Here is a 27,291-nt window from a genome sequence, read left to right on the forward strand (position 1 = left end):
GATTTTTATTTAAATCTGTGAATATAAATTATGAAAGAAAAAGGAAATGAAATAATCACTACATATATATAGTGGATGGCAGCTAAGGCATATTATTTTTGGTTTACCATATAGCTCTCACCATTCATAGCAATCATTCATATCCTCAAATTCTTATTCTTCAAAAATCTCAAACTCAAGTAGATAGAATAATTGTTGTGTGGGGGTGAAGGGTTTCAATTCACGGGCAAATTCAGAATTTTAAATTTTATGATTTTAGGACAATAGTTTAAAGTGTTTAATTTCTCAATTTTAACTCAAGGTACTTATTAACTTGAATGTAAAGAAGCAACATATGTTTGTTTAAAGTATGGCAAGTTCACTATAAGTCAACAATATATATTATAGTTTAAATAATAAGTTTTACACATTTGCAAAAGTCAAAAATATATATTATAGTTTAAATAAAAAGTTTTACACATTTCCAACAAAAATGAGGCCTTACCTTTTGTTGGATTAATTGGGCTAATATTCAATTAGCCCATCCTATTTTTCTTATAAGATTAACAATTAGGGTCCGTTTGGATGGGCTTAATAAAAGCAGCTTTAAAAATATGTTCATTAAAAATATTGAAAATGACATGGAATAGAGAAAAGAAGTTTATAACAAGTGAATAAAAATAGAAATTTATCAATTTCGGAACAACTTTAGATATGTCAAGCCTAAACTTCAAAAACTATGACTAAAGGTTAGCCGTTTTTATTTACACTTTAGTTATATGTGTATAAAGTTCAATCATTTTTGTCAAACTAACTTTTTTGTATCAGAAATAGTTCCAGATGTAATAGAAGTGCAAAAAGTCTTAAAATTGAATCAAAAATTAAATAGCGATATCTAAATAGAACTCGTCAAATTTTTAGTCTCAATTACTAGAGACCTTCAGTCCAGTCCACTAAAGACTTCTAATTCTAGCCCAATAGAGTAGCTGGGCCTCAATCTCATCCATTTTCATTTGTTTATTTTTGGGGAAATTACACATTTCTATCATCACAAAGTAGAATAAGGTTTGTATTTGTGCTACCAGGTACACTTAAATAGGGAGAGAAGCGAGTGATATTGGAAGAGAGATAGTCATGTATTCTAGATGTCTAATACATGTGAATCGTACAAAATACATGTATTTGTATGTATCTAGTGTAATTCATATGATTCTAGAATATCAAATACATAGTAGAGCAGCGAGCGAGATGGGAGAGAGACGACACAAATTTGTCTATTTATCTACTGCGAATTCATTTGAATACAGTTATCTGAAACAAAATATACCTAATTTTGACTTCATGTATCTCGAGATACACGTATCTGAACGAATCAAAATATGCTTATTCTGATCCTGAATCTATTTAGTATTATTTGATTGTTTCTTTCCTTTTCTTTAACATGTATGTGAGAATATCCAAAGAATTATTGAAGGTCAATATAGATAAAGAAATTCCTTTTTTCTTGGCTAAAAAAAAAAGAAAGGAATTCCCTCTACGTAGTGAATTCATGCACACTTATTATTTTAATAATAATATCAGAAACTCATTTACCAAAAATTACAAACATACTTAGTACGAAAACATTATTTATAAAACCATATTAAATTGAAGGTTGGAGAGTCGAGGTTAAGAATATTCTTGTAATGAGTGATTAGTTTAAATTAAATTAAAGGATTAAAGAACGTTGGATAACGATATGTAATAATAAAATAAAGTACAAATGGGGTTGAAAATTAAATAATAGTCATGTGACCTAATTTCCAAATGAAAACTATATAATAATTAAAAGTTGCATTGAACTCTAGAAAATAGACTTAAAACAGCCAAAATTATAATAATATATGTCTATATAATATATGTGCAAAACTATATCATCAAATCTATAGTACTATTATCGTTGTTTTTTATTTATAATATTATTATCGTTATTTTAAGTTTTCCTCTATCAATATTTTTATTTGTATTATTACTTTCTCCGTTTAAAAAAGAATAATCTCTTTTTATTTAATTTGTTTAAAAAATAATGATCTCTTTTTTTTTTTGGTAACAACTTTCCACGTGCATGTTTAAGACCACAAAATCAAAAGAAAGTTTTGTATATTTTGCATAACTTTAATTTATAATCATAAGATTCAAAAATCTTTTTATTTTCTTAAACTTCGTGCCAAGTCAAATGATGTTTCTTTTTTTAAAAGGACGCAGTTTACTTTTCTTTTCATAGTTTTTTTCATCATTTCACGCTTCAATTTCTCTATCTATTTGAAAATCAATTTTTTTTTAATTGAGGTTAATCTTTCAAAAAAAAAATAACTTTTCTATTCTATAAAAGTAGAACAAAGTTCATGCATATTCACTTTTTTTTAAAGCTCACTTACAAAATTTTACTCAATATATTTTTATTTCATCCCGTTAAATATCTAACAACGGAGACCAAAAATAATCTGTTTTGTCAAACTCAAAAACCAAAATTGTTTTTGTTATCATCTCGAATGGATACATGAGCACGTGAAAATAGAGAAAGTTCTAAGAGGAAGTGTTTTTATGTCTTTTGAGTCTTTTAATTATATCAATATAGATTGTGATATAGTGATAAAATTACTTCACTCTTAATAATATGTATCAGATTCATTTTGTTAAAAATATCATTTTCAAACGATTAATCATCTCGTACACTATATAAATTTAATTAAAATTTTAATATGAATTCCAATCCACACACAATAAATAAAAAATCAAAATAAAAATCTTTAATTATCAAGTACTATATAACATATGGAGTTGTCGGCAATTATTGTTTCTAAGTTCTAACCGTAAAATAATAACATATAGTTTGGATTTTGAATTGTATTATTGTCACCTTTTATTCAACAACTTTTAAGGGGTAAAATAGTCATTTTATTTGTCTTTAGATGGCAAAGTGGTCATTTGGATATTTTCTACAAATCATTTTTCTTTTTTTTTTTGGTTTTTATTTCAAGGTTGGGAAGTGAATAATTGCTCCCCGTCCCAAGTTAGATATGATTTATCTCTACATATTATATTTATTAAAATAATATTTATAATATAATATAACACAATATAATATAATATTAAAATAATATTTATAATATCATATAACACAATACAATATAATATAATATAATATAATATAATATGTATAGCGTATAGTAATTTGTTAACACCTATAGAAATAAAATAATAGTAGCTCTACTAGTTAACTGCATATAAATTGTCCAAATTTTCAATCTTTTGGTTATTCACTTGCTAACTCTAGCTTAATTATAAATTTATAGGCACGTGGCTTATTATACCCTTCATTTTTCTAATTATAATTTCATTTTATGATAAATACATTATTTTTATATTTATTATTTATCCATTCCTCGAATTATGATAGATAAATATTTTTTATTCGTTTATTCAAGAGAGATAAAATAATTGAATGGAATCTCCTACCTAATACTTAAATTTTTGGATTGGACCCTCATGTTTTGTCTACAAAAATTGATATCAACTTATCTTTTTGGCTATATAATATATACGAATTTGTAGCATTAAATAATATATTGTTCGATATTTTTATAATAGCATTTTCTATAATAATATTTCATTATAATAACTCTTTCTTCTTGAAATATATGTTATATTATATAATATTTTTCATAATTATATCTTTTATAACAATTTCTTTTTAATCATTTTTAAAAAATATTTTGTTACAATAGCCCCAAAAAACAAAAAAACAAATAAAAGATGCTGTTGTGGAAAGGTTTAACTATATATGATTAGCATTATGGACAAAAGGAACAATAAAGCTTAATGAATGGAGTTGCATATTTAGATTAAGATAATTAATTATTAAGTACCTTTTTTTTATTATAGAAATTTGAAATTTCTAGAAGGATTTGACCAATTATTTATATATATTTTTATTTTGTTTTTCCAAGATATAGTTTTATTCACTTTAGTTTGATTCCACATCTTTTAGATTTTCTTATTCAAGTACTTTTTAAAAATTAATATAATCCAAATATTACTTACTTCTACCACTTGCATTATGGAAGTGGTGGAGCCAATATTAAAGGCAATCATTATTTCAAATTTTAAAAAGAAATAAAAATAAAAAAGAATTATGGCAATTAAATGATATAATTTTTTATTAGTTTAATATGTAGCGAAATGTTAAAATAATTTAATATATAGCGAAATGTCAAAATAGTTTAATATGTAGCCAAATATCAAAATAGTAAACGAGATTGAGACTAGGGAGTAATATACATGGCACAAAATAGGAGAGTAAAATGTCTATTAATTTTCGAAATATTTGATTTTTAAAATAAAATCGAAAAAGTAAAATAACTTTAACCCTAAAATGTGATAGAAGAAGAATTTCAGTATCTCATTTTCTTTTCAAATGATAGGAATTGGTAGTACCTAGCTATATATTAGCTCAATAATTTCTAAAATTGAGCTACTATAAACTTAAAACTTTATATTATAAAAAATAATAATATAAACTTTTAAACCTAGGAATGGAGATGAGCACATTTTGTTGAATGGAATCTGCCAAAAAATTGTTCACACAACTTTATAGAGACTGTCTGTGGTCCATGCCCTTTTGTCTAATTGCAATGTGGCTTGTTGCCATCAAATGTGGTATGTTGCTATATGGGTTATATATAAATAATGAATGTAACATCACATCTATGATTTCAACATTTATGATTAATTGGATGTAGGGTGGGGTTAGGGGGTAGAGTTATCTCAACGGAGTTAAATTTCACAAGTAGAATATGAAAAAAAATTGAGTATATACGGACTTTATTACTGATAGAGAGAGTTATTTGAAAAATGCTTTATTCAGATATAACAAATTCAAGTATAGTTAAAGGGAAAAAAAACAATAAAACAAGTATATAACAACTAAAATAATTAGTGAAGTTTGTAATTGGATTTCTAAGTTTAGGTGTTATCATGGCTTGATGAATTTTGAGTCTTTGATAATTGCAAACATGAATAACTAAGTACTTCTTGTGACAAGCAAGTGCTTAGGCACAAAATTATTTTTTTGACATTTAGTCAAATACTTACTAAGTATGGATGGTATAATTGAAAATCATATTTAGTAAGTCTTGACATACCTCAAAGTTATTATTTTTTGATTTACAATTTACATTATTAGAAGATCTAACTAATCAATTTTTGTTTATTATACATTGTCATTTATATTAATAATGTGGGGCTGGGGTGGAATTGGGGTTGCAACAACAACAGTAAATCCCAACAATATATAGAGTAAAATTTCAGGTTTTACGATTAATAGAGAAATTGTTTTTGAAGAATTCTTGACTCAAATGTAATAAATTCAAATAAAGGAAAACGTAAACGACAAAGAAAGCAAAGTAAGTAAAATAATTATTGAAATTTGTAGTTAAATTTTTAAATTTAAGTATTATCATAATTTATAAATTTTAAATCGTGACAACTTCAAACAATTGTGAACTATCCACTTGTTTGTTGCGACAAATACTTAGCTACAAAATCATTTTTTTATACATTTAGTCAATTACTTACTTTGTAAGTTTGATATAATCAAAATTCATAACGCACCTCCAAGCTATTAAGCCCTAAACTCGACTTCTTATGTTCTTTCAATCATTTTGATAATCTACATTATTAATTATATCTAATTAAATCAGTACAGATTTACTATACTCTATTTAATTAGGTGTTCCTAATAAACCTTAAAGTAGGGAGGAGGCTGAAAATTTTTAATGTAAATTTACTCTCATATATACTATAATTAATGAAGTAAAATCATCTCATCTAAAAAAATTATATAGATAATCTCAATTCTCTAGTCTCTAGCCAGCTCATATCGGCTCGATACAGAAGTATAAAATTATTTTAAAATGATACTTAGAAATTGAATCTATACATATTTCACTCAAAAAAAAGTTAGATATTTTATTAATTGAAATGTATATTATAAAAATTGAATTTTTTTTTATAATTTTTGGAAAAAAAATAAAATGAAAGATAGAAGAGGACAAGAGGTGGGGGGAATGGGGATGTTATGGGTTTCCATTCAACAAGTTAAATGAAAAAGTTGAACAGAATCTTATGCTCTTTTAACTTGATTGATGTAAAATGGATTCTGTTTTCTTCTCTCTTTTTTTGTGGGGGACCTTTTAAGTACTAATAATGTACACTTAAATCAGGTTCATTTTAGTTGGTGCTATAAAAATATATATTTTATAAGATAATTTTTTATAATGAGTATTATTTAGTCATCTACGATTATTTAAGTGATTAAATAAGTTATTTCATATAAAAACTTACGACTAAAGATATGAGTTTCTTTTATTGCAAACCAATGAGAAATAAAGTCTATTTTTATCCTTGAATTGATTCAGTGTAAAAAAATATGATAAAAAATAGATTTTCGCTAAAATAATAGAAAGTTTTTTAGTTTTTTTAGTCATTGAATATTTTCACTGAAAAAAATTAGTGATTGGATAAAAATAAGTTAATGAAATATTCTAACACATAAGATATCCTTTTCCATGAATATTTTTCACCTTTTTCTCAATATTATTTGAATTATTTTTAATGGCGATAATAACGTTATTAGCTTAACTGTCACTAAATAAATATTTATAGCAATAATTAACACTAAAATTTTTAGTGATATTAAATCTAAGAAAACTTAATTAATATTTTATTAATGTGTGCATTTATCTCTATTAAAAATTATTTTTATTATAATATTTTCACAATTTCAACTCTAATATATCACTCGTAAAAATCCAAAAACATTCATTTTCAAATAATTTTTCTTTATCAAATTTCACGATTTTTATATCCGAACGAACACAAACTTATTTTTCCTACCAACACTATTTTCCCCACCCACCCACCCAACCCCACACCTCTTTCCTCTGTCTTTATTGTTAAATGCCTTTTTCAGCTATGATTATGAAGAACAAAAATAGTGTATAGTACTAACTAATATACTATGTATTATATCTCATTTCTTTTCTGACTTTCTCTGACATCCCACCATTTTTTTTTCTCATTCTCTCTCTATATCTAATGATCTTATCTCCTCTTCTTCTTTTTTTCTTCTTTCTGTTATCTTTTGTAATTCTGCCTCACCATATTTAGTAAAAAACTAAAAACACACACACAAAGGAGGAGAAGAACAACAAGTCTTGTCATATCATTGAAAAATTCATCAATAAAATTAAAAAAGAGAAAAAAGGTATGTTTTTTCTTCAAGATTTGATATTTCACTTTTATTTTCTTGATTCCCCCCCCCCCCCCTAGATGTGTATATACTTGTTTTGAGTTTAATATTAATTTGTTTGTAAAATTTGGAAATTTTTTGTGCTTAATTTTTGTGGATATGTAGTTGTATATGGTTCTTGTTTATATGGTTTTAATCAATTTGGGATCTTATATATGTTGTTATATGACTAGTTGGTTAGACTTTATGGTCAATCGAAAATAGTCTCTCTCTAATTTGTTAAAAGTAGAGATAAGGTTTGCGTACGTTACTCTCGTATGCTCTTTTTGTGTTTGTGGCAATTCTGCTTTTTTAGAAATATTCACCAAAGGAGAAAAATGAAGTATTGTTTTTGCCTTCTTTAAATTCTTCATTTTTGTACTGAATTTTGAACTTTGATAAGATCCCACTAGAAGGAAAGCAAAATTGGTTGGATTGAAGAAGACAGTTGAGCCAGTAAAATTCCTAACCTTTTTTGAAAACTTTTAGTCACAAATAGAAGTTTTTAGATTCTTTGTAATATTGCGATTAGATTAGTTGATTTGTTGCACTTGAGCTGAGAGTCTTTCAAAAATAACCTCTGTGTTCATTTTGGGATGAGGTACATTTCTCTCAAACGGGGGTTTGATCGGATCGGTGTTAGCCACCGACCTACCGTTATGCATCTAGCTTCTTGAGTAACACAAAACAAGTGGACGCAGTTTAGCTGGAATTTTGACCGAAATACTTTTTAGCGTAGTTGGATCGTTTTAAAAGGTTCAAGATGCATTATTGTATGGTCAAATTAGTGTATCATGCCGTGGAAGGAAGTGTCGATTATTTATACAAATAGGTCTTCTGTTGTCGAATGTAATAAAAACATGGTAATTATCTCCTGTTAGTTGTTCGTTCGTTGTCTTGGTTTGTGAAATCATTTCTGGGAAAAGTAGAACTAATGAGATTTGCTTACTAATGAACTCACAGTTGGTTGGAGTTCAAGAATATTTGGAACAAAAAAAATGATTATCAAAGTGAATTTCACGCTATTACTATATTAAGCTTACGACAAAGCATAGGTAACTTGCAGGCCTTCTGTAAGTTATGTTAACATCATAACCTTGACACTGAACGCTGAAAAGAAGACTGTTTTTTCTTTTTCTTCTTCTGATATGTAGGGAACTTGTCCGCTTCTATTTCGAGCATTAATCTTGAAGATTTGAGTAGAATGTAATAATCTAAAAACATGTAGTCTTTAAGCTTTGTTTGAGTTATCGTAAATTGTAGTCTAGGACATATAAACATTTTGTTGCTAGTTCAGACTTCAGAGAGGTGATGATTAAAGAAAAAGACAAGAATGAACAAGTTTTCTGGCTTTCTGAGATGGTCGTCGAAACACCTTTCTAGCATTCTAGGTACTAGTCTGAAGAGAAATACATGATTTGCTTGTCCGAGCTCGGAACTTGATTACATTATAATTTACTTATACTCTGTCTTTGGTTTTGGTTTGCTTAAGTACCTCGCAAATACTCTCGTGTTCTTCTTATACTCCTTTGACTTCTTTGTGTGTTTTCTTTTTCGTCATATGTTGAACTCAATTGGTAAATTCTGGCTTCCCCATGAGTTTTGCTAACCAACACATGGCAGAGGAGGTTATTTTGTCATTCACAAAATGATTTACTTCCCTGTATACCTGTAGGTTAGTCAAGGACTGGAAGTCATCACCGCTCAGTTATTTTTCGACTTGTTGTTATCTAAGTATCAAATTTGCACTGCGTTTTTTCGGGAGCAGCATGAAGCCACCGAATTTCAATCTTGAATCGGAAGACGAGTCCGAAGTCAGCAGCAGCCAAGTTGCCTCCAACACTTCTGCCCAAGAAATTTCTCCTGATCCTTACAAGGATAACACGACCAATTCGTCCTGTCTGACAAACTCTCTCAATCTTCAGCAGGAGTCGAAAGCCGTTACACTTGACTTGACTCTTGGCTTCAACAGCGGTGCTGATACCGAGTCGAAGGGCAATCCCGAGGCTGGCAGTGAAGTAGTGCCTCATCCTCCAGCTGCACAAGTATCGAGGATATTCTCGTGCAACTTTTGTAGGCGCAAGTTTTATAGTTCACAAGCTTTGGGAGGACATCAAAATGCACATAAGAGGGAGAGAACTCTAGCAAAGAGGGCGATGCGGATGGGAATGCTATCAGAGAGGTACGCTAGCTTGGCATCGCTCCCCCTTCACGGATCCCCATATCGATCACTTGGCATCGAAGCTCATGCCTCCGTACATCAACGTGCCTCTCAACAACAAGAAAGGCATATGCATGCTATTAGAGGCGGGGCAAGATTCGAACAGAGCTATTTCGGGGTGCCAGTATACATGGAGGATGATGACATGGAGATGTTTTGGCCCGGGAGCTTCCGTCAAGTTGACGGAGTCGGTAGCAACGTCGTGCTTAATTCAGGTCAGAGGTCCAACATAAATTTTGTACCAATGGCTCCACCACCTAATACACAACCATCATTGCCTGACCTGAATTTGAAATTGTGACACTCTTGCCATTCACATTTCTATATCTATTTCGACATCCCTCCTTTTCCGGAAAAAACAAACGCGTTGTTACGTTGTAACTGTGTTACATTCGCGTTGTGTTGTACAGGGAGATTGATTGAATGTCTTACATTGAATTGAGATTTCGAGTTTTATCGCGTTAGACTCTTTTTATTCCTGAAATGTGCTTTAAAATTCATAGTAACTTTGTTTATATAACTTGTACAACATCATAAAGAAATTTTTCACATTTTTGGGATACTATTGATACCCTTATATCCTCTTAATTTCTTGTTAGTTCAATCAGATAAAAGGTGGTTCATGCCACTTTGTTAATAGGAAAATTATACCATAAGGTTATAATTATTTTTTATGTATATAACATGAATGTTTATTAATGTAAGGTGGTTCATGCCACCCTTTAATCAAATTTTGCCATTCATATGCTTAAAACAATCTCTTTTCCTCTTTAGTGATGCAACAATATCGATCGTATATTCTCTGTTTGCAAACAAACAATTTATTCTGAGAAATTACGTAATACATATAGTTTTAAATATGACAAATTACACAACCAATAATCAATAATTTCAATACTCTTAAAGGTGATGATCATCAAGATGAACTCCTTGTGGAGATTGAACAATTTGCATTTCATCATCTTGATCATCATCATTATTATTATCATTATCATTATGTTTTCGTTTTTGATTCTTAAACATCATGACAAATATTACGCCTTTTTTGTCAACGTTGCATCGAGAATTAATTGTAGTAGGATCGAAAATTTAATCATTTTTTCGGTAGATTTCCAAACGCCAATAAGACGATCTAGCTCTTTCCTTCTGAAAAGTGAAAAATTTGTGATGGAGTAAACATTCTGATTCCATAAATATCATCGACTTTCATAATAATATGCTTCCATTATAACAAAATTGAAATTTAATTACAACAATAAGAAGAAGATTAAGGAATATATATATAATGAAAAGTAAAAACTTTCCCATTCTTAATTGGTTAGGATTAATTATTGCAAGTCCGATTTAGTATTGGATTTAACTTATAACAATGCGACTTTAATTTAAGGGAGAATATCGAAATTTTGTGGGAGATTTATGTTAGGATTCTACAAAATAAATTTGATTCTCGTTAGAATTCTTGGAGACTATATTCTTTGAAGACTCATCTCGAATATTCTGCCAAATTCGTGAATTATTCGTAAAGATCAAATTCAAATATCTTGGTTCGAGAAATACAATACTAACGATCTCAAATCATTGATAAATTTTATGAGAGAAGAATCAATGCAATAAAATCATATCCGCACTATTTATTAATAAGATATTCTTGATAATTACAATTTATTTTCTGTCACGATAATATAAGTTTCCTTATTTAATAATTTATGATTATGTACCATATATATATGATACCAAAAATAATATAAGTTCCCTTAATTTAATAATTTTGAGCCGATGGTCTATCTCTATAAAAAACAGCCTCTTTACCTCAACTCTAAGATAGAGATAAGGTCTGCATACACTCTACTAGTCGTGATGAAAATATCCAATCGATCAAAACTACGAAAGAAAGGTCATAGTCATACACTTGACATAATCAACTAAAGGAGAAACAAAAGAGTCTATTTACATAGCCATTTTAAATACAAGACATGAATACAAGAAAAAAAATATGTAGTGAAAAAAAAATACAAATCCAAACTACCCATACAAAAACCAAGTAATTCTTTATAACACACGAAACAACACTAAAGAAAAATATTTACAACAGAATTTAACTATTTGACTAATAACCACATCATCTCATGATTTTTTGTCCTTTTTAAATAGTCATTATCGTAGAGTTTTAGTGAAGATCCATATTAACAACTATATTTTTTAGTTATGTAGATTGAAAAGTGATTATTTGTGAATTTTACACGAGAACACTAACACCAACCGAAATTCCAAAAAGGAGGATCAAAAGCCCAATGAAATTAACTATAAGTCCTTCTTGGTTCCTTGTAAGGCCCAAAAATATGAATTTTTGCACCAAGCCTGTCTCTGTAGCTACTATTGCCATGAAAAATATGGTGATCCCAATTAGGGCATGCCATGGTGCAACCCTTGATCTTGTCGATGATCGCGCCCCGGGGTATAAGAAGGTCAAAAAGGACATTATCCACTAACAAAAACAACAACAAAAAAATCGTCATGATATCTGAATTTTAAGATTCAAATGAGTCTTTCTTTCTGATTGTATTTTTTAATTTTTACGTCTTGTAATATTATGACTTCTAGTAGTTTGTCAAAATTAAAAGAATCGAAATTCGAACTGTGCCAGATAAAATGTGACATACTAATTTTTACCTGCAAACCAAAGAGAATGATGGTGGAAAGACCAATCCAAGAGTGAAATGTATACATATGAGGAATTCCAGATTCATTATGAAATTTGAAAACTGCAATTACTCCAATAATTCCACTCAAAAGAGCTATCAAATGAAGAATCATGTGAAATAATTTATGATTTTTCCTTGATGTTGGAGTTGTTGTGTATGCCATAATTGCTGTCCAAAATATCCAAATTTAGATTGTTAATATAATAAGAGAAACAAACAAACCAACAAACAAATAAATAAAAAGGGCTTAACCCTACTTAATATTACTTAGGACGATAACATATTCAACGTGATCTCATCAGTATAGTGCATTTATATACGGGCTTTACCAAGATAATAAAATTTTTGATTAACTCTTTGCTCAAGAAAATATTTTCAAAATCAAATTTAAAAAATACATAAAGTGAAGAAGCAATAATGAAATATGGAAAAAAAAAAAGGGAAGTGTGTAAAGCAAAGATAATTGAATAACCAAATATATTACTAGAATTAAAAAATAATTTTGTTTAAAAAAAGAATATTTGGTAATGTTAGAAAAAAATTTATCCTACCTTCTCCAGCCATTAAGACATATCCAATAACCATAAGCATTGGATGAATCTGCAAGTACCAAAATACCCAATAATTAGGACAAGAGAAATATAAAACAAATAAAATATAGAAAGAAAAAAAAATAACACCCAAAAATTCCCACAAACTACCTCCGATTTTGAAAAGAAATAAAATTATTAGGGGGAATTTTTCAAATAGCCTAGTTAAAAAAAGAGCTAATATCCTAGTCAAAGAATATTTTTCGAAAATAGAGTCGAAAGGTGGTTAGTTGATACAATAATTTCTACAACAATTAGTTACAAGTTACAACAAAAAATAACCATCGCCTTGAAATTTTAAATTCTTACAAATAAAGCTCTAGGACATGAATAATTGTCCTTTTCATTTCTAAAATTTGAAATCATAAATTAAATTTTAAGACTGAAGATGTGATTTAAAAGTGATCGGTAAATACTATATCGATGAGAAACTTACATTGAAAATCTTGGCCTTGTTGGATGAAGTGAAAGCAAGGCCTTCTCTAAAGTGCAAAAGCCAAACTAATACAAGTATTGTTATAGCTATAAACAACAAGTGTCCAAATATTGTGATTGCCATTGGAGATTTCACTTTGTAGCTTGAACTACTAATCTTATTTGACATTTTCAAAAGATTCTTTTTTTAAAAAATAATTCTTTCAATTATTTTATTTCAACACAAAAAGGATACAAGAACAAGAAAAAGAAAGAAAAAAGAAGAAGTGTAAATTTGGATAGTTTTGAAAAGGGATAAATGATAAATATAGGCAAATAAAGAAGAGTTCCAAAGTGGTTGCTTGCTTATTGCCAAGTTTAATATATAATACTAATAAGATATTTTGAGTTTGGAATCAAAATAACTACTTTTTCCCTCCATACTCTATAAAGGATAACTCAATTTATTTTTCTAGTCAAAAGAGATAATTTGTTAGTAAAGTAGTGAGATATATTGTGATTTTAACAGTCGTTAACAACATAGACAATATGACTTCATTGCATAATCAATGAGATATGTTTTTTAATGTTTTTTTTTGTTTTTTTTTATCTCTAGTTAGACGATATCTCTCATGCATATGAAATGAATTGGAGGGAACAAAACATTTAATTTAATCTTTATATATACACTTAACACATTAATAGAGTTAAATGCCTATAGTTAATGTAAGACAATGACCTTAAATATATTTAGGTATAACCTATTAATCCACACTTAAGTTTGGTAAAACTTGAGTGAAATTTTGGTTAAAGACTTGAATACTATAATACGTGTCTTTTAGATTAACTATTATTTTTCATATATGTAATTATGATGTTCAAATTAATTTGGGCTCTTTAGACTAATTTTATGAGATATTTATTATTTTTCATGGAGTAATTTTGTTTTTCAGGACTTATCCATATGAAAGAAATTATTTAATATTTTTTTTCCTAAGATAATATTTAAATCTGAAACCTCATTCCTAGATTTGTCATAGACTTGTGGTTGATAAATAAAGAGGAATTTAATATGCTTACGTTACGTAGAGAATTTGTAGTTTATAACAATGTCTAGATCTGTCATTATGTTTTATGTTGAATATATTTTAGAACTTGTTAAACATAAAAAGATGCTTTTGTGAAGTTTATTATTTAAATAATATCAATTGATTCTACTGTATTTTGATTAGGGTTTTTGTTTAAGAAAGCTTAGCTTGTTAACCTTCTATCGACTCTCATCTTACTTAACATGGCTCTAATCAGTTGAATACTGATCAAAATTGTTTGCAATTTTGAGACTTTTTCAATGAAGGGAGTAAAGTAAAGAAGAGATAAAGACAATCCGTGTATAAAACATTCCTTATTCATACCTGATTTGAGAAAAGATCGCACCTCATGAATAGATGTGATGTAACATGAAGACAATTTTATCGTTACTCACAACTCTCCGTAAAAAAGAAGAAGATAAGTTTATCAATATTAGTTAAATGCAACAATATCAGATTAGATATAATAATTGTTATTATTTTAAAAAGGACTTAATAAGGGTCAAATTTTCAAAGATGGGACCAAATTATGGACCCCTTGTTGGATTTTTGATTGTTACATGTTAACCCCTTTTTATGCATCATAATAAGGTCCTAATCAAAGAAGTATGTACTAAATAAAACTTGACCAATATAATGTGAAATAATATTATTCACACAAATTTTGATGACTCGTCCGATACTTTTTGTCGTAAATTTTTTTTATTACATAATTTAAATTTAAAATATCTGATTAAATATAATGAAGTTGATTAAAAGAAAAAGAAAAAAAGAAAATGATTATCGAGATTAATATAGTTACAACGTGGAACTCTTTAACTCAATATTTGTGGTTTTGGTTAACTAGATAATTAACTTTTAGTAAATACTATATAATATAATACTCCACTTGTTATGTTTTCATTTCAAGGCCACTTGGACTTCCTTTTTCTCTAACTTAGATAGTCATGTAAATGTATGACAAGTGACAATTATTAAATTTTTTAATAAAATAATCATATAGTTTTGGCTTTATTTACCAAAAAATAGACATTGAACTAAGGTGAGCACACATTAATAAATGGTGACTACTTGTCATTTTTTGATTCACTTTTCTTCTTCAATGTCTTGGATGCCTTACTTGAGTGATTAATGGGTTACTGTGGAAAAATTCAAGAGAAAATGACAAAAATATTTTCCTTATATTTGGGGTACGTAGATTTAAAATAATCCATTAAATATACTTAGAGTAATTAGTTGTGAATTGTGATGTAAACTTTTATAAGACAATTTTGCCACGGGTGCAATGAATTTAGGGGTCATTGGATATCGATAAGAATAATGTAAAATATAATATATTAGTAATGTTTATACTAGGTACGTTGAGACTTTTTTATATAGTGTTTTGTTTGATGTATTAAAATATCACGTATTGCATAATTTTTTAAAAAGTATTTATTTATAAAAATATCCTTCATGGAAAGGACGAGGACAACCATGGTTACCTCACAAAAAAGTCGTTCATATTGTTACAAAACAACTCTATACTTCATCTTAGGTTAATAGTCAACTAATAGTTATTATCTTAGAAAATTATATTCTTTGTAGAAAAAAATTAGAATCAAGAAAAAGAATGACTTTATGAGATACTACCTATTAATCAAGTGATCATATGATTCAGTATAGTACCACAAATTGAATATGAGAAAGATAAAATATACGTAAATCTTATTCATACCTTGTGAGAGACTACTAATTCCGAAAGACGCTTGGTTATGAAGAATTACATAGGAAAAAAACTAAAATAAAAATGAACACTTCATTAAAAATAAAAACAAACATCAATTACAATTTACACAATTCAAAAGCAAAACATAACCCCCCCCTAAAACAAACTATACAAAGAACATCACCCCATCACTCCTCTAGAATATAAAAATTGCTTATTTATTGATCGATAATATGAAATTTAATTATGTTTCACAAATAATTATCATGCATAACGTCTAAGAGAAACAGAAATATCAATAGTAACACCAAAAAGTAGGATGAAAATTGCAAGGAAATTGATCAAAATTGCTTCTCCAGAAAATAATGGAAGTTGCATAAATGTTGATTTTTGCATTAATCCAGTCAATGCAGTAACAATTATCATGTAGAATATTGCTCTACCACCACATATGTGCAATGGTAAATTTACTGCTCTTGTTTCTCTTCTTGTGTATGGTAACATGTACATACATAGTCCAATCACCCACTGGAAAAATAAATAATCATAATCAGATGAAAGTTAAAATTATTACACAATGGGGGCCAGGGTTACAAGTATATCCAGTGTAATTCTACAGCAAAGTACATATAGACCGTATCTTTACATTATGGAGGTAAAGAAATTATATTGTTTTCACTAGATCCTCGGCTTAAGTTATAAGACATTTCAAAGAAGTTTGAAAGAGTCATTAATATTTCAGTATAACGAACATATTTTTGTGGAATCGATATTTCATGTTATGTTATATTATATGTTCTATGTAACAACATTTCACTATACCAGTAAAATATGAGAACAAGAGATGTTGTTATATATACAGAGGTTTGATTGTATAATCAATACGTGTACATTATATACTGAGTATACATTGTCGACGACTACAAATACGGCTAGGCTGATGTAATTTGTTTAACCGTCAAGGTGAGATCATATGTTTTAATGTATAGATGGTGATAATTCTGATAAAAAAGAAAAAACAATTGATAGTTGGGATGGAAAATTATAGTTCAAATACATTTTTTACTATTATATGTATGACGTAAAATGAGGGTAAAATAGTGAAAATTCCTCTTAACTATTTATTTTTTAATAAAAAGTTTAAAAGAGAAATACGATAAATTATCTTAGAGAGAGGGAGTAAGTACCTGTAAAATGTAGAGGGAAAAGGTGCCAATGCCTATCCATGAATGAAAGCTATACAAGTTTCTCAAACCACTTCTATCATGGTACTTAAATGCAGCATGTAATCCAACAATTCCCAAAATAATTGCACATAAATGAAGTAAAAAATGTGCAATTTTTTGTACTTTCTTCTCTGCTCTCACTGTCATATATACCATAAGTGCTGTACATACAAAAATAAAATAAAAATTAACATTCAAAATGAAGTAATTAAAAAAAAAAATAGAAGTTATTCATGTACTATATTGTAACATACTCCAATTATTTGATTAATCGAGTATGAGTTTAAGAAAGATAATAAAGAATTCTGATATTTGTGGTTCTGGATATGATCATTTGTACAACGATTTTTTAAAATTTGTGAGTTGTGACATTAAACATGTTATAATATTTGTGTAATTATAAGACTAAACTTGTCATTACGTGTAAAATGAGAAGCATAAAATTAGTTATTTTTAAATTTAGAAATAGTTACTATTAAATTTGGAAACGCTCTTCTAATTTTACATTCGAGGGAAGATCTTATTATAGAAATATATAAACTCATACCTTTGAAAGTTCCAATTTTTTTTCCCTTAAAACTTCGTACCTATTAAAACTTTGTTACATAAATTGAGTCAAAAGGATTAATGATTGCAACATAATTATTCATACACTATTTTCTACAACTTACCTATTTTGAAATGAGTTTTACTTGCATATTTACCGTTATTAACTAAATTATTTTACATTATCAGATTAAGATGACTTATAACATCGTACAAACTTAATATATATGATATAAATTATAGTAAATTTTTTATAACATACTATGAATATCGATAGTGCATACCTTGACCAGACAAGAAAACCAACCCCAAGAACATCAAGAGTGGGTGGACCTGCAGAAAGTTACAATAACATTTAATAATACATTTAATTAAAAATTAAATTTCAATTTATTAAAATCAAGGTACATATATATACACTATAGTATATACTTACATTTCAAAAGAAAAATTTAAAAGGGGAAATGGGAAGGGGACTTGAACTCTTACCATCAATAAGGTAAACATTCAGATAATTAACCAATAAAACTGTTAAATTTTATTTTAGCATATACTTACATTAAAAATTTTATTAGGATCGTATGAATCGAGATCAACTCCTCCACGATAATGCAACAACCAAACAAGCATAAGAATCGCAGCTATAAAGCCAAAAATGTAAGCAAAAATTGTTATCCTTGAAGCTGGTCGATAGTATTGGTGCGTTACAATGGTATCCATGGCTTTTAATTAATTAGAGGAAAAAAGAATTATCAACAAATGTAATTGTGGATGAAGAAAAAAGAATGAGAAAAATTTAGTTAAATTTTTGTTGTATATTTTGTTTTTAGTTTGATATTTTTAGCATATGATTTAATCACTATATATATATATATAGAAAGTTTGCATATGAATATACTTTGTTAAAGGATTTTAATTTGCTTCTTATGAAAGTTTGGTATTTATTTCTTTTTATCTTTGTGCATTGGCAAGGCATAAGAGAAAAAACAAAGCCATCATTTGTAGGCCTATTTCTTTTTCTTTTTTTTTTTTGTAATAAACAACTTTTAATATTTTAGGACCCAATTAAAAAATAAATTATTTTTATTTTTTCTCTTTTTTTGTTTTCATTTTCTTTTGTTAAAATTTATTAATTTCTCATTTCTTTTATTCTCCTCTTATGTTAATCTTTTGAAATATTCATCTTCAAAATGTTTTATGATCAATAGCGTATACATGATCTTTTTATATCGTATATAAAAATTGATTTTGTTACTCAGATCTATTTATCTATTCAAAATATTTCCTTGAATTGCTATTTTGTGACATCACTTGAGATAAGGTACATAAATTTATCACAATATATAATATTTATTTGTTTTTTTTGAAATTGATTGAGTCAAGGTAAATCCACCATAGTTTGTGAAGAATCTTGTTTAAACATTTGTAATTAAAATTCTCTTTAATTAATGAATTAGAAAGTTGAACTGACAAGCAAACTAAAAAGTTTAAGGACGAGAGAACTATAGGGAATAAAAGTTAATTAATGTAAAAGAAGAATATATAAGACAAAAGTATATGTCAAATATTACTTACATATATAGATGAGATTCCAATCGTTACGAAGACAACTCTATATATGTCGTTTGAATTTAAAACTTTTAATTAATAATGAAAGAGATTTTTACTATTTTATCACAATCAAAATTTTTTTGAAGTATTTATTGCAACGATTAATATCACTTAAATGCCCCATATGTATATTACAATAGAAGAAGTTAGAGTACAACTATTTTTATTTATTTTTAAAATGATTATAAACGATAGATGATAGTCTAATCTTTATTCGGTATTTAAGCAATATGTAAGATTAAAAAGGAAGGGCGAACATTAGCCTTGAGACTAACGTTATTTAGAAGCTACACTCTTTTGTCAATGTCCTTTTTATAGTTCGTGAAAGAAAATGAAAATATTTTGATACATTCTATTCTACCTATCTTTGAGCTAAATCCATAATTTTTTTTAATTTCATAAATTTCATATCAATTCAAAAATCGACGTATTTTCGTAAAGCATGCGTGTAAGGTTCGCGTACAAGCAGCGTAACTATATATTTACCTGAAAAACGAGTCCGCGTAAACAAAACAATAAACCCAAAAGTAAAATTATGTTTTAGTCCTTTTATCTTTTATGTTTGACAAATAACCTCTCTAATTTTTGTAGACTTATGTTATAACCCCTTCAACTTGTCAATTGAATTGGAACCATTGAGATTATATGAAAATTAATTATTTTAAACGTATTGATATCTAGAATCGGAGTCAAGGTTTAAAGTATCTATGGATTATTAAATAAATAATTTATACATATATAATGAATTTTAAAAATAAATATAAAATTTGAACTAAAACTATTGAATTTAATCAAACCAACCCTCTAAGATACACCATAGCTCCGCCCCTATGTATAGCCTCACTATTGCATTATATTAAAGATAAGCCTCCAATACTCCTTTTTCATAATGAAAAATATATATTGTTTAAAAGAAATTTTTCAATTTTTTTATAAATGAGTTATATTACAAAAAAATATCTTTAGATTCACGAAGTACTAGTGATTAAGAGCCAAAAAATCATAAATTAGACAAACATTGTATGTATAAACTAGATATATATCGTAGTTTTGAGCTCATAAAAAGGATTGATGAAATTATTTATATAAGAAAATTCATATACTACTATAATACTTTGGAAATATAGATGGACTTATACGTAATAAAAAAATTTATAGGGGGGTAAAGTGTTATAAATTAAAATTGATAAAAAAATAAACGTTAGTATTACTTCTCAATTCTTAGTCGGGTCACACCGACCCCGTCCTTTGACGGACTTGTTTATTCTCATTCTCTTACCAAAAATCCTCATTGATTTTTATTTTTTCGATTTTCGATATATGTTTTGAAATCTCGATTAATTTAAATTTGTATCATATAATACTTAGTTAAAGTAAGGTACTACTCCTAATAATTGGAAAAGATTTTATTCACATGATTCAAACGCGAAATATCTAGTATAGGACGAGACAAAAATAGACATAAAAAAATTCAAGATTCAAAATTTATGAGTTTTTATAACGATCTCAAATAAATATACAATAATAATTGCATTTACAATCATATACTTATAGATATCTAGTGAATTTCTTACTTTCTCTATAACACAAAGAATAAAGTATCTTTATATTCGATAAAAAAAATACTAAATTCATGTGAACGTGCTTTGCTCTATGGATTGAAGTGGTTTATTCGGACTCTCTTTATCTAACTCTTTTTTTTTTTTTTGAAAATTTCATAAATGATGAGCCTTTTAATAATAATCTATCTTTATCATTATATGAACGAAATTTTATCCATTTCACTATCGTTATCGATTTCTATTTTAATCTTTTTTTTGAAGGAAAAAAAAATCCTATTCCAAACTCCCCGGTCTAAGCCCACCTTGTTGGTCACCATTTTTTGGGTTCACTTTTACCAAGTCAAATCTTTCATATTATATGGTCAATATTTCAAGGTTCCCCCCCCCCCCCCCAACCCAAACACGTTCTTTGAATTTTTTTTTAATTAGTGGACTAACTAATTTAAATAAACTTCAAAGTTTGAATTGAACCGCGTGATACATTCCATATTTAATCACCACTTATATTATTACATATATATATATATATATATATATATATATATATATATAACACATAAAAACCTTGAGTACTATCCCTAACAAAACCAAAAACCAAAAAAAGAAAAAATTAAACTTCTTTTCGAGGCCTTCGTTAGCTGATATTTGTTTAGTCATTCAGATAGTGATTCACGTAGAGATGATTGCAACATGGAGAAAAAAGAGAACAGAGAAAAGAGTAACAAAGAGAGGATTTATGAAGAAAACAAACATGGAGTTAGTGATACCAAGCCAATTTACATGTCCAATTTCATTAGATTTAATGAAAGATCCAGTGACTTTATCAACAGGGATTACGTATGATCGAGAAAACATCGAAAAATGGATAAATGAAGGTGGGAATCAAACATGTCCTATCACAAATCAAGAACTGAAGTCCTATGGAAATGGCATTGTTGATCCTGTTTTAATTCCAAATCACAATATTCGAAAAATGATTCAACAATGGTGTGTCGAAAATAAGGAACATGGGATTGATAGGATTCCAACTCCAAGAATCCCGATTTCATCATCTGATGTCTCTGAATTACTCGCGAAAATAACAAACTCGAGCAAGTTAGAGATGGAGAAATCAAGTTCATGTGAAGAATTAGTCACTAGTGTGAAGAATTTAGCTAGTGAAAGTGATCGAAACAAATGTTGTTTCGTCACTAATGGCATAGGAAAGGTGTTATCATCAGCATTTCTTGAACTATCAAAGGGAAAAAACGCGAAAAATGCTTCAACAGAGGAAGTGATCTTGTCAACTCTGACACTTTTTTTGCCTTTGGATGTTAAGTCCAAGACAATTCTTGGGTCGATATCATCGTTACGTAGCATTGCATGGTTCTTGAAGAATGGGAGTTTATCAAGTAGGAGGAATGCAGTTGTTGTCCTTAGAGAAATTATGAAATTGGAAGAACAAGAAAAGGTTGAAATCTTGTTGAATATTGAAGGTGCATTAGAAGGGCTTGTGAAGTTGGTAAAAGAGCCAATTTGTCCTAATACTACAAAAGCTTCTTTATTAACAATTTATTATATGGTTAATAATTCATCATCACAATCATCAAGATCAAGATTTGTAGATGTGGGGTTAGTTGAAATGTTGATAGAAATACTTGTGAATTGTGACAAAAGCATATGTGAAAAGGCATTAGGTGTTTTGGATGGTATTTTGAGGTATGAAGAAGGGGTGAAAAGGGCTTCTAGTTATGCACTTAGTGTGCCTGTTTTGGTGAAGAAATTGTTGAGAGTTTCAGATTTGGCTACTGAATTTTCAGTTTCAATTTTATGGAAGATACTATGCAAGAATGAAAATAATGGAGATTGTGGTATTCTTGTTGAAGCACTTCAAGTTGGTGCATTTCAAAAGCTTTTGGTGATACTGCAAGTTGGTTGTAGTGAAACAACAAAAGAGAAAGCTAGTGAGTTGTTGAAGTTGTTGAATGTGCATAGGGATAGAGCAGAGTGTGTTGATTCATTGGACTTCAAGAGTCTCAAAAGGACATTTTGAAACGATGTCTTTGAGTTTAGTATCTAGTATCTAGTATAATTTTTCGATGAATGGAATTCACATGAACCCCTTTCCGCCCCTCGCTTGTTATGACCAGTACTATACATGATTCATTTTTCATTGTATACAAGTAAATCCAAGAATAATAAGGAACAATATATAGTTCATAGTACACTTTTTTACAATCATTCTATATACATACATATGTTGATCATAGATTAAGATGCAATATCAATTCATGTATTAATATATGTATGGAGGGGTCTTCACCTCCAAGTGTTGTGTATGATTGCCATAGAATTGATGTGATGGTTTGTACTTTTGTAACTATTATGAGTATAAAAAAATAAGTCTTATATTTGGGGTAGAATTCTAGAAATATCAAGAAAGTTCGGTCAAAATCTCACAAAATTGTAGTATTTAAAGTTACGTAAAATTCTAAAAAATTAATCAAAATGGTAGAAATTGCACCTCCATATGTGGCCTCATGGTAAACTCTATTTTATTTAACATTTTTTTGCTAAACCTAACAATCAGAATTAGTTAATTTTTGAAGAAGATCAAAAGTACTAATTTTGACAAATTTAAAGGATCAAACTGCTCTGAAATAAATTAAAAGGGTGATTTTGAACCAAATCTCAAAGATAAGGAACCACTTTGACATTCTTCTTCAAATTGTGTCTTCTTTCCTTTCAAATAGATTACTGATTTTTAAAATGTATAACATTATCTCATTATGTTAATATTTTAGGGCGAAATACATAGATAAACATCGAATTATATCTTAATTTTCACGTCTAATACTTAAACTTACCGATTGATCATTTAAACAATTCAATTTGACACGTGTCTCATGCATACCCGATCTACTATACCTCACATGTGAACTCCAATCGCAAGTAACATGTCAAATAAACGAATTAGCAATGACACATACATTCTTTTTTTTAAAAAAATAAAAATTTGACAATTTTTTAAATTAAAATTTAGTTTAGTTTCCAAGTATAGTACAAAATACATGCCATTATGAGTTTGATAAAGATTAGGGACTTCACATAAAAAAAATAATACATTAAATGAGGTAATCCTCAAAAAGAAAAAAAAAAGAATTGGAGTATTATAAAGATGACTTTGAAAGAAAAGTCTTTGAGTCAATTTTCTCTACCTACAATAGCCTAAAATGAATTGAACTAGCAAAACTTTAGTCTAAAGTAATTAAGGTTTGATCAAGAATTAATAAATTTCAACATGAATTCTCTGTTCCCCTAGAGGGACCAAATCAACGAAATTAAAAAAATAAATGGTGGTGGCATACCCTAGTTGATATATTTGGGTAACTGATAATTCAACTTATCTTTTTCTTGTCCAAGAAGAAAATATTTTATCCATCTTATTTTATTTGATATTATTTGACTGAGCATAAAATTTAAGAAAAAAATATACTTATAGGATTTATTGATACAAAGAAAAATATTTTCTAGAAAAATTTATAAATAAACTTCTTACTTATTTGATTTTGTTAATTATACGTCTAAGTCTTCGTCCATAGTTAGTTAGAGGTAGAACTAATATAGTGCATGTAAGTGTCTTGCAAATAGAAGTTTCAAATCCCAAGTTATAGGAATAACCATTGAAACAAGGAAAAAGACAAGCCAATAGTTGTAAATCGACTCATTAAATATAAAATAAGAAATTTATGATTTTTTGTGTGTAATGACACAAAGTTGGATGACCTGTGAAATTTACTCTACATTAGTCATATTCATATTCCTATATCAAAGGACAAAACAAGAGTACTTTTTTTTTTTTGGTTATCATTGTAAAAAACTATAGCAATTTCATAGTGGTTTAGACGGTACAATGAAAATGAACATAATATAATATAATAATAATAATTATATTATAATATAATGGATGGGTTGTCACTTATCATATGGTTACAAAGTTCATGGAGAATGTCAATCTTTTCAACTATCTTGTAAACGTCGAAATTTAAATGTCATATGCTTCATATTTAAACAAGAAAACTAAAGTATATGCCACAACTCATTTCATTATTCCTTAGGTTTGGTGTAGTCGCGGTTATCAATTGAACACTCTTCATCGAAAAATTATAATGATATATAGAGAATTATATTGTGTATATAAGTCAAACATACACTTCTCATATATATATGTATTAAGCCTTGAGCATTATTAGCGAAATTCTTGGTTTCGTCAAATGATTGTATAAAAGGAGTCAAATGACACCTCTGTGTCAATAAATTATAAAGCAGACAATGTTTTTGACTATATGTTGATCCCTTAACTTCTTTAAATATGATTTTTCTCAGTTAAAACTCTAGCTCTGTCACCACTCACGAGGCTTGGTCATTGAATTCTATAACCTCAAACATAAGTACTCCTTTCTATTCAAATCATGCAGAATAGAATCAAGAAAGTATTCACTTCCCTTAGGGAACACACATGTGTTAGCTATGCAAAATTTGCAACCATTGGAGGCTTTTGTGACCTTGATCACATTGTTGTCAAAGCCACTTCCCCTGATGACACACCATTGCCTGATCGATATGTACTCGAAATCCTCCAAATATTTTCCATTTGTCCGTCTTCTTTTGGTCCATTCGCGTTGTCTTTTAGTCAACGTTTTGCCAACACAAGATGCTGGAGAGTCGCGTTGAAATGCCTCCACCTCCTCCATCGGCTCCTTAAGGCATTGCCTCATACTAGCCCTCTTCGCGAAGAACTCATGTTGGCAAGATCAAATGGTTTGATGTGTCTCTACCCTTGTAACTTCAAGGATAGGTCTTCCTCTGCCTCTCTAGATTACACCTATTTCATTTGGTCATATGCACGTTTGCTCGATGAATCCCTCGATTGTTGTGCCACTCAAGGAAAAGAAATCGACGATTACCACTCAACTAGTCATGAAATCTTTATTGACAAGATGGATGAAGTAAGGCTAATGTTAGAATTCTTGCCTCAATTACAAAGCCTAATAGACAGAGTCATAGACTGCAGGCCAACAGGGCAAGCAACACGTAACGCTATAGTTCAATCAGTCATGAAACATGTAATTCGCGATAGCTTCACGTGTTACACTACTTTCAGGAAAGAGCTTGTTGAGATACTAGATCATCTCATACAATTACCATACATAAATTGTTCTGCAGCATTTGAGATTTACAAGAAAGCAGCAAGTCAAGCAAATGAACTTAGTGAATTTTATGATTGGTGCAAGTCTTTAGGACTTTGTGGCATATATGAGTGTCCATTCATTGACAAAATCCCACAAATCCAAATCACAGCTCTTGAGAGCTTCCTCAATGGAATGTGGCAGCAATCGGCAGATGATCCGTCCTCTTCAACATCCGTTTCCTCTCTATCATCCAACGAAGATGGCAACGATTGTAAACAGAAACAGGCTATGATGTTGCTTGGACCCTCTATAAATGTTGTTGCATCCGTGTCAAATAATCCAAAAATGCATGATAGCAATATTGATGATAGTGAAGAGTCCGAGCAATATAAGAAACAGAAGAGACAATCAAGATTTGATAGTGAAATGCAGCCTTTGATACAACTTGAAGATGACAATCAAGATTGGGAGACTCTTTTAGATGCTTCTGTTTCATTTCAAAGCACAGCTTCAAGAAACAATTTTTACCTACAAAACAATGAATGGGAAATACAAGTGTATCAGCCAAATAGTGGGATATATCCAACTAACTCCATCTATCACAGAAGTTTATTTCTTAGATGATCGTTCAATTAATAATACATCCTATGTTTCAATTTCTTAATCTTACTTTTCTTTTTAGTCTGTTTCATAAAGAATGCACTAACTTTCCACACAACATGTTTAAGATTATTTTGATACATTCTATGTATCTTTAGTTGAACACTAACCGTGCCCTTTACGCTCAGTCATTTTGAAGAGCTTGCCCCACCTCCCCCGTCTTCTTGGGGCATAGAAAGATACGAATCACCTACTCTTTAAAGGATTGGTGTGTCACTAGATTGTTGTGAAAATGAAAGCGACTTGTCCTCACTAATAAAAAATAACAATCCCGCTCCTTCCGGTACCTATTCTTCCGAATCTCTTTAGTGTACCTCAATACAAGACAAATACAAATTTTTTCTATTTTCATAAATTTTGTGTCAAGTTAAAATTAAACAAAAAAATTAAAAAATACAGGATTTTTAATTTTGTTGGACGGTATAAATTTTTTGTGTCAAATAATAAATACTTAAAAGAATAAATAAAAAAACTTAAATTCAT

General features: G+C 28.6%; 5 protein-coding genes across 7 annotated transcripts; 3 read left to right on the forward strand and 2 right to left on the reverse strand.

Moving 5' to 3' along the window:
• The first annotated feature begins 6,998 nt into the window (after positions 1-6,998).
• LOC101260165 (zinc finger protein 4) lies at positions 6,999-10,092 on the forward strand. Of its 3 annotated transcripts, none has more exons than XM_004228701.5 (2): positions 6,999-7,285; positions 8,985-10,092. In XM_004228701.5, the coding sequence occupies exon 2, from the start codon at positions 9,079-9,081 to the stop codon at positions 9,829-9,831; it is 753 nt and encodes a 250-aa protein (XP_004228749.1). In that variant the 5' UTR covers positions 6,999-7,285; positions 8,985-9,078; the 3' UTR covers positions 9,832-10,092. The 3 variants fall into 3 exon arrangements, with proteins under 3 accessions (XP_004228749.1, XP_069151571.1, XP_004228750.1); XM_069295470.1 differs by lacking the exon at positions 6,999-7,285 and adding an exon at positions 7,306-8,700; XM_004228702.5 differs by lacking the exon at positions 6,999-7,285 and adding an exon at positions 7,364-7,765.
• A 1,361-nt stretch (positions 10,093-11,453) lies between these two features.
• On the reverse strand, positions 11,454-13,793 carry LOC101259871 (probable ascorbate-specific transmembrane electron transporter 1). The gene is made up of 4 exons (XM_004228700.4): positions 13,259-13,793; positions 12,784-12,832; positions 12,201-12,400; positions 11,454-12,015 (listed from the first exon to the last, which is right to left on the reverse strand). Exons 1-4 carry the CDS (start codon positions 13,424-13,426, stop codon positions 11,767-11,769), a joined length of 666 nt encoding a protein of 221 aa, XP_004228748.1. The 5' UTR covers positions 13,427-13,793; the 3' UTR covers positions 11,454-11,766.
• A 2,310-nt stretch (positions 13,794-16,103) lies between these two features.
• Positions 16,104-18,651, reverse strand: LOC101259568 (probable transmembrane ascorbate ferrireductase 3). The gene is made up of 4 exons (XM_004228699.5): positions 18,363-18,651; positions 18,089-18,137; positions 17,220-17,419; positions 16,104-16,560 (listed from the first exon to the last, which is right to left on the reverse strand). Exons 1-4 carry the CDS (start codon positions 18,522-18,524, stop codon positions 16,297-16,299), a joined length of 675 nt encoding a protein of 224 aa, XP_004228747.1. The 5' UTR covers positions 18,525-18,651; the 3' UTR covers positions 16,104-16,296.
• Positions 18,652-21,606: 2,955 nt separating this feature from the next.
• On the forward strand, positions 21,607-23,046 carry CMPG1 (Avr9/Cf-9 rapidly elicited protein). The gene has a single exon (NM_001247311.2). The coding sequence runs from the start codon at positions 21,657-21,659 to the stop codon at positions 23,007-23,009; it is 1,353 nt and encodes a 450-aa protein (NP_001234240.1). The 5' UTR covers positions 21,607-21,656; the 3' UTR covers positions 23,010-23,046.
• A 2,281-nt stretch (positions 23,047-25,327) lies between these two features.
• LOC101246559 (putative clathrin assembly protein At1g03050) lies at positions 25,328-27,266 on the forward strand. Its single transcript, XM_026028978.2, has one exon. It carries the CDS (start codon positions 25,429-25,431, stop codon positions 26,770-26,772), a length of 1,344 nt encoding a protein of 447 aa, XP_025884763.1. The 5' UTR covers positions 25,328-25,428; the 3' UTR covers positions 26,773-27,266.
• Positions 27,267-27,291: the final 25 nt, after the last annotated feature.

Source organism: Solanum lycopersicum, chromosome 1 (assembly GCF_036512215.1).
Source record: "Solanum lycopersicum chromosome 1, SLM_r2.1".
In the NCBI taxonomy this organism is placed as follows: domain Eukaryota; kingdom Viridiplantae; phylum Streptophyta; class Magnoliopsida; order Solanales; family Solanaceae; genus Solanum; species Solanum lycopersicum.

What these genes read in the sequence shown, in the direction of transcription:
- LOC101259568 (XM_004228699.5), bottom strand. Translation starts at nt 18,524, where the DNA reads ATGGATACCATTGTAACGCACCAATACTATCGACCAGCTTCAAGGATA. An exon ending in GGTTTTCTTGTCTGGTCAAG is followed by an intron (nt 17,420 to 18,088) that starts GTATGCACTATC and finishes TTGTATGTACAG; the next exon opens with CACTTATGGTATATATGACA. An exon ending in TTTCCCTCTACATTTTACAG is followed by an intron (nt 16,561 to 17,219) that starts GTACTTACTCCC and finishes TTATTTTTCCAG; the next exon opens with TGGGTGATTGGACTATGTAT.
- LOC101246559 (XM_026028978.2), top strand. Translation starts at nt 25,429, where the DNA reads ATGCAGAATAGAATCAAGAAAGTATTCACTTCCCTTAGGGAACACACA.
- CMPG1 (NM_001247311.2), top strand. Translation starts at nt 21,657, where the DNA reads ATGATTGCAACATGGAGAAAAAAGAGAACAGAGAAAAGAGTAACAAAG.
- LOC101260165 (XM_004228701.5), top strand. Translation starts at nt 9,079, where the DNA reads ATGAAGCCACCGAATTTCAATCTTGAATCGGAAGACGAGTCCGAAGTC.
- LOC101259871 (XM_004228700.4), bottom strand. Translation starts at nt 13,426, where the DNA reads ATGTCAAATAAGATTAGTAGTTCAAGCTACAAAGTGAAATCTCCAATG. An exon ending in ACAAGGCCAAGATTTTCAAT is followed by an intron (nt 12,833 to 13,258) that starts GTAAGTTTCTCA and finishes TGGTACTTGCAG; the next exon opens with ATTCATCCAATGCTTATGGT. An exon ending in TCATTCTCTTTGGTTTGCAG is followed by an intron (nt 12,016 to 12,200) that starts GTAAAAATTAGT and finishes TGTTTTTGTTAG; the next exon opens with TGGATAATGTCCTTTTTGAC.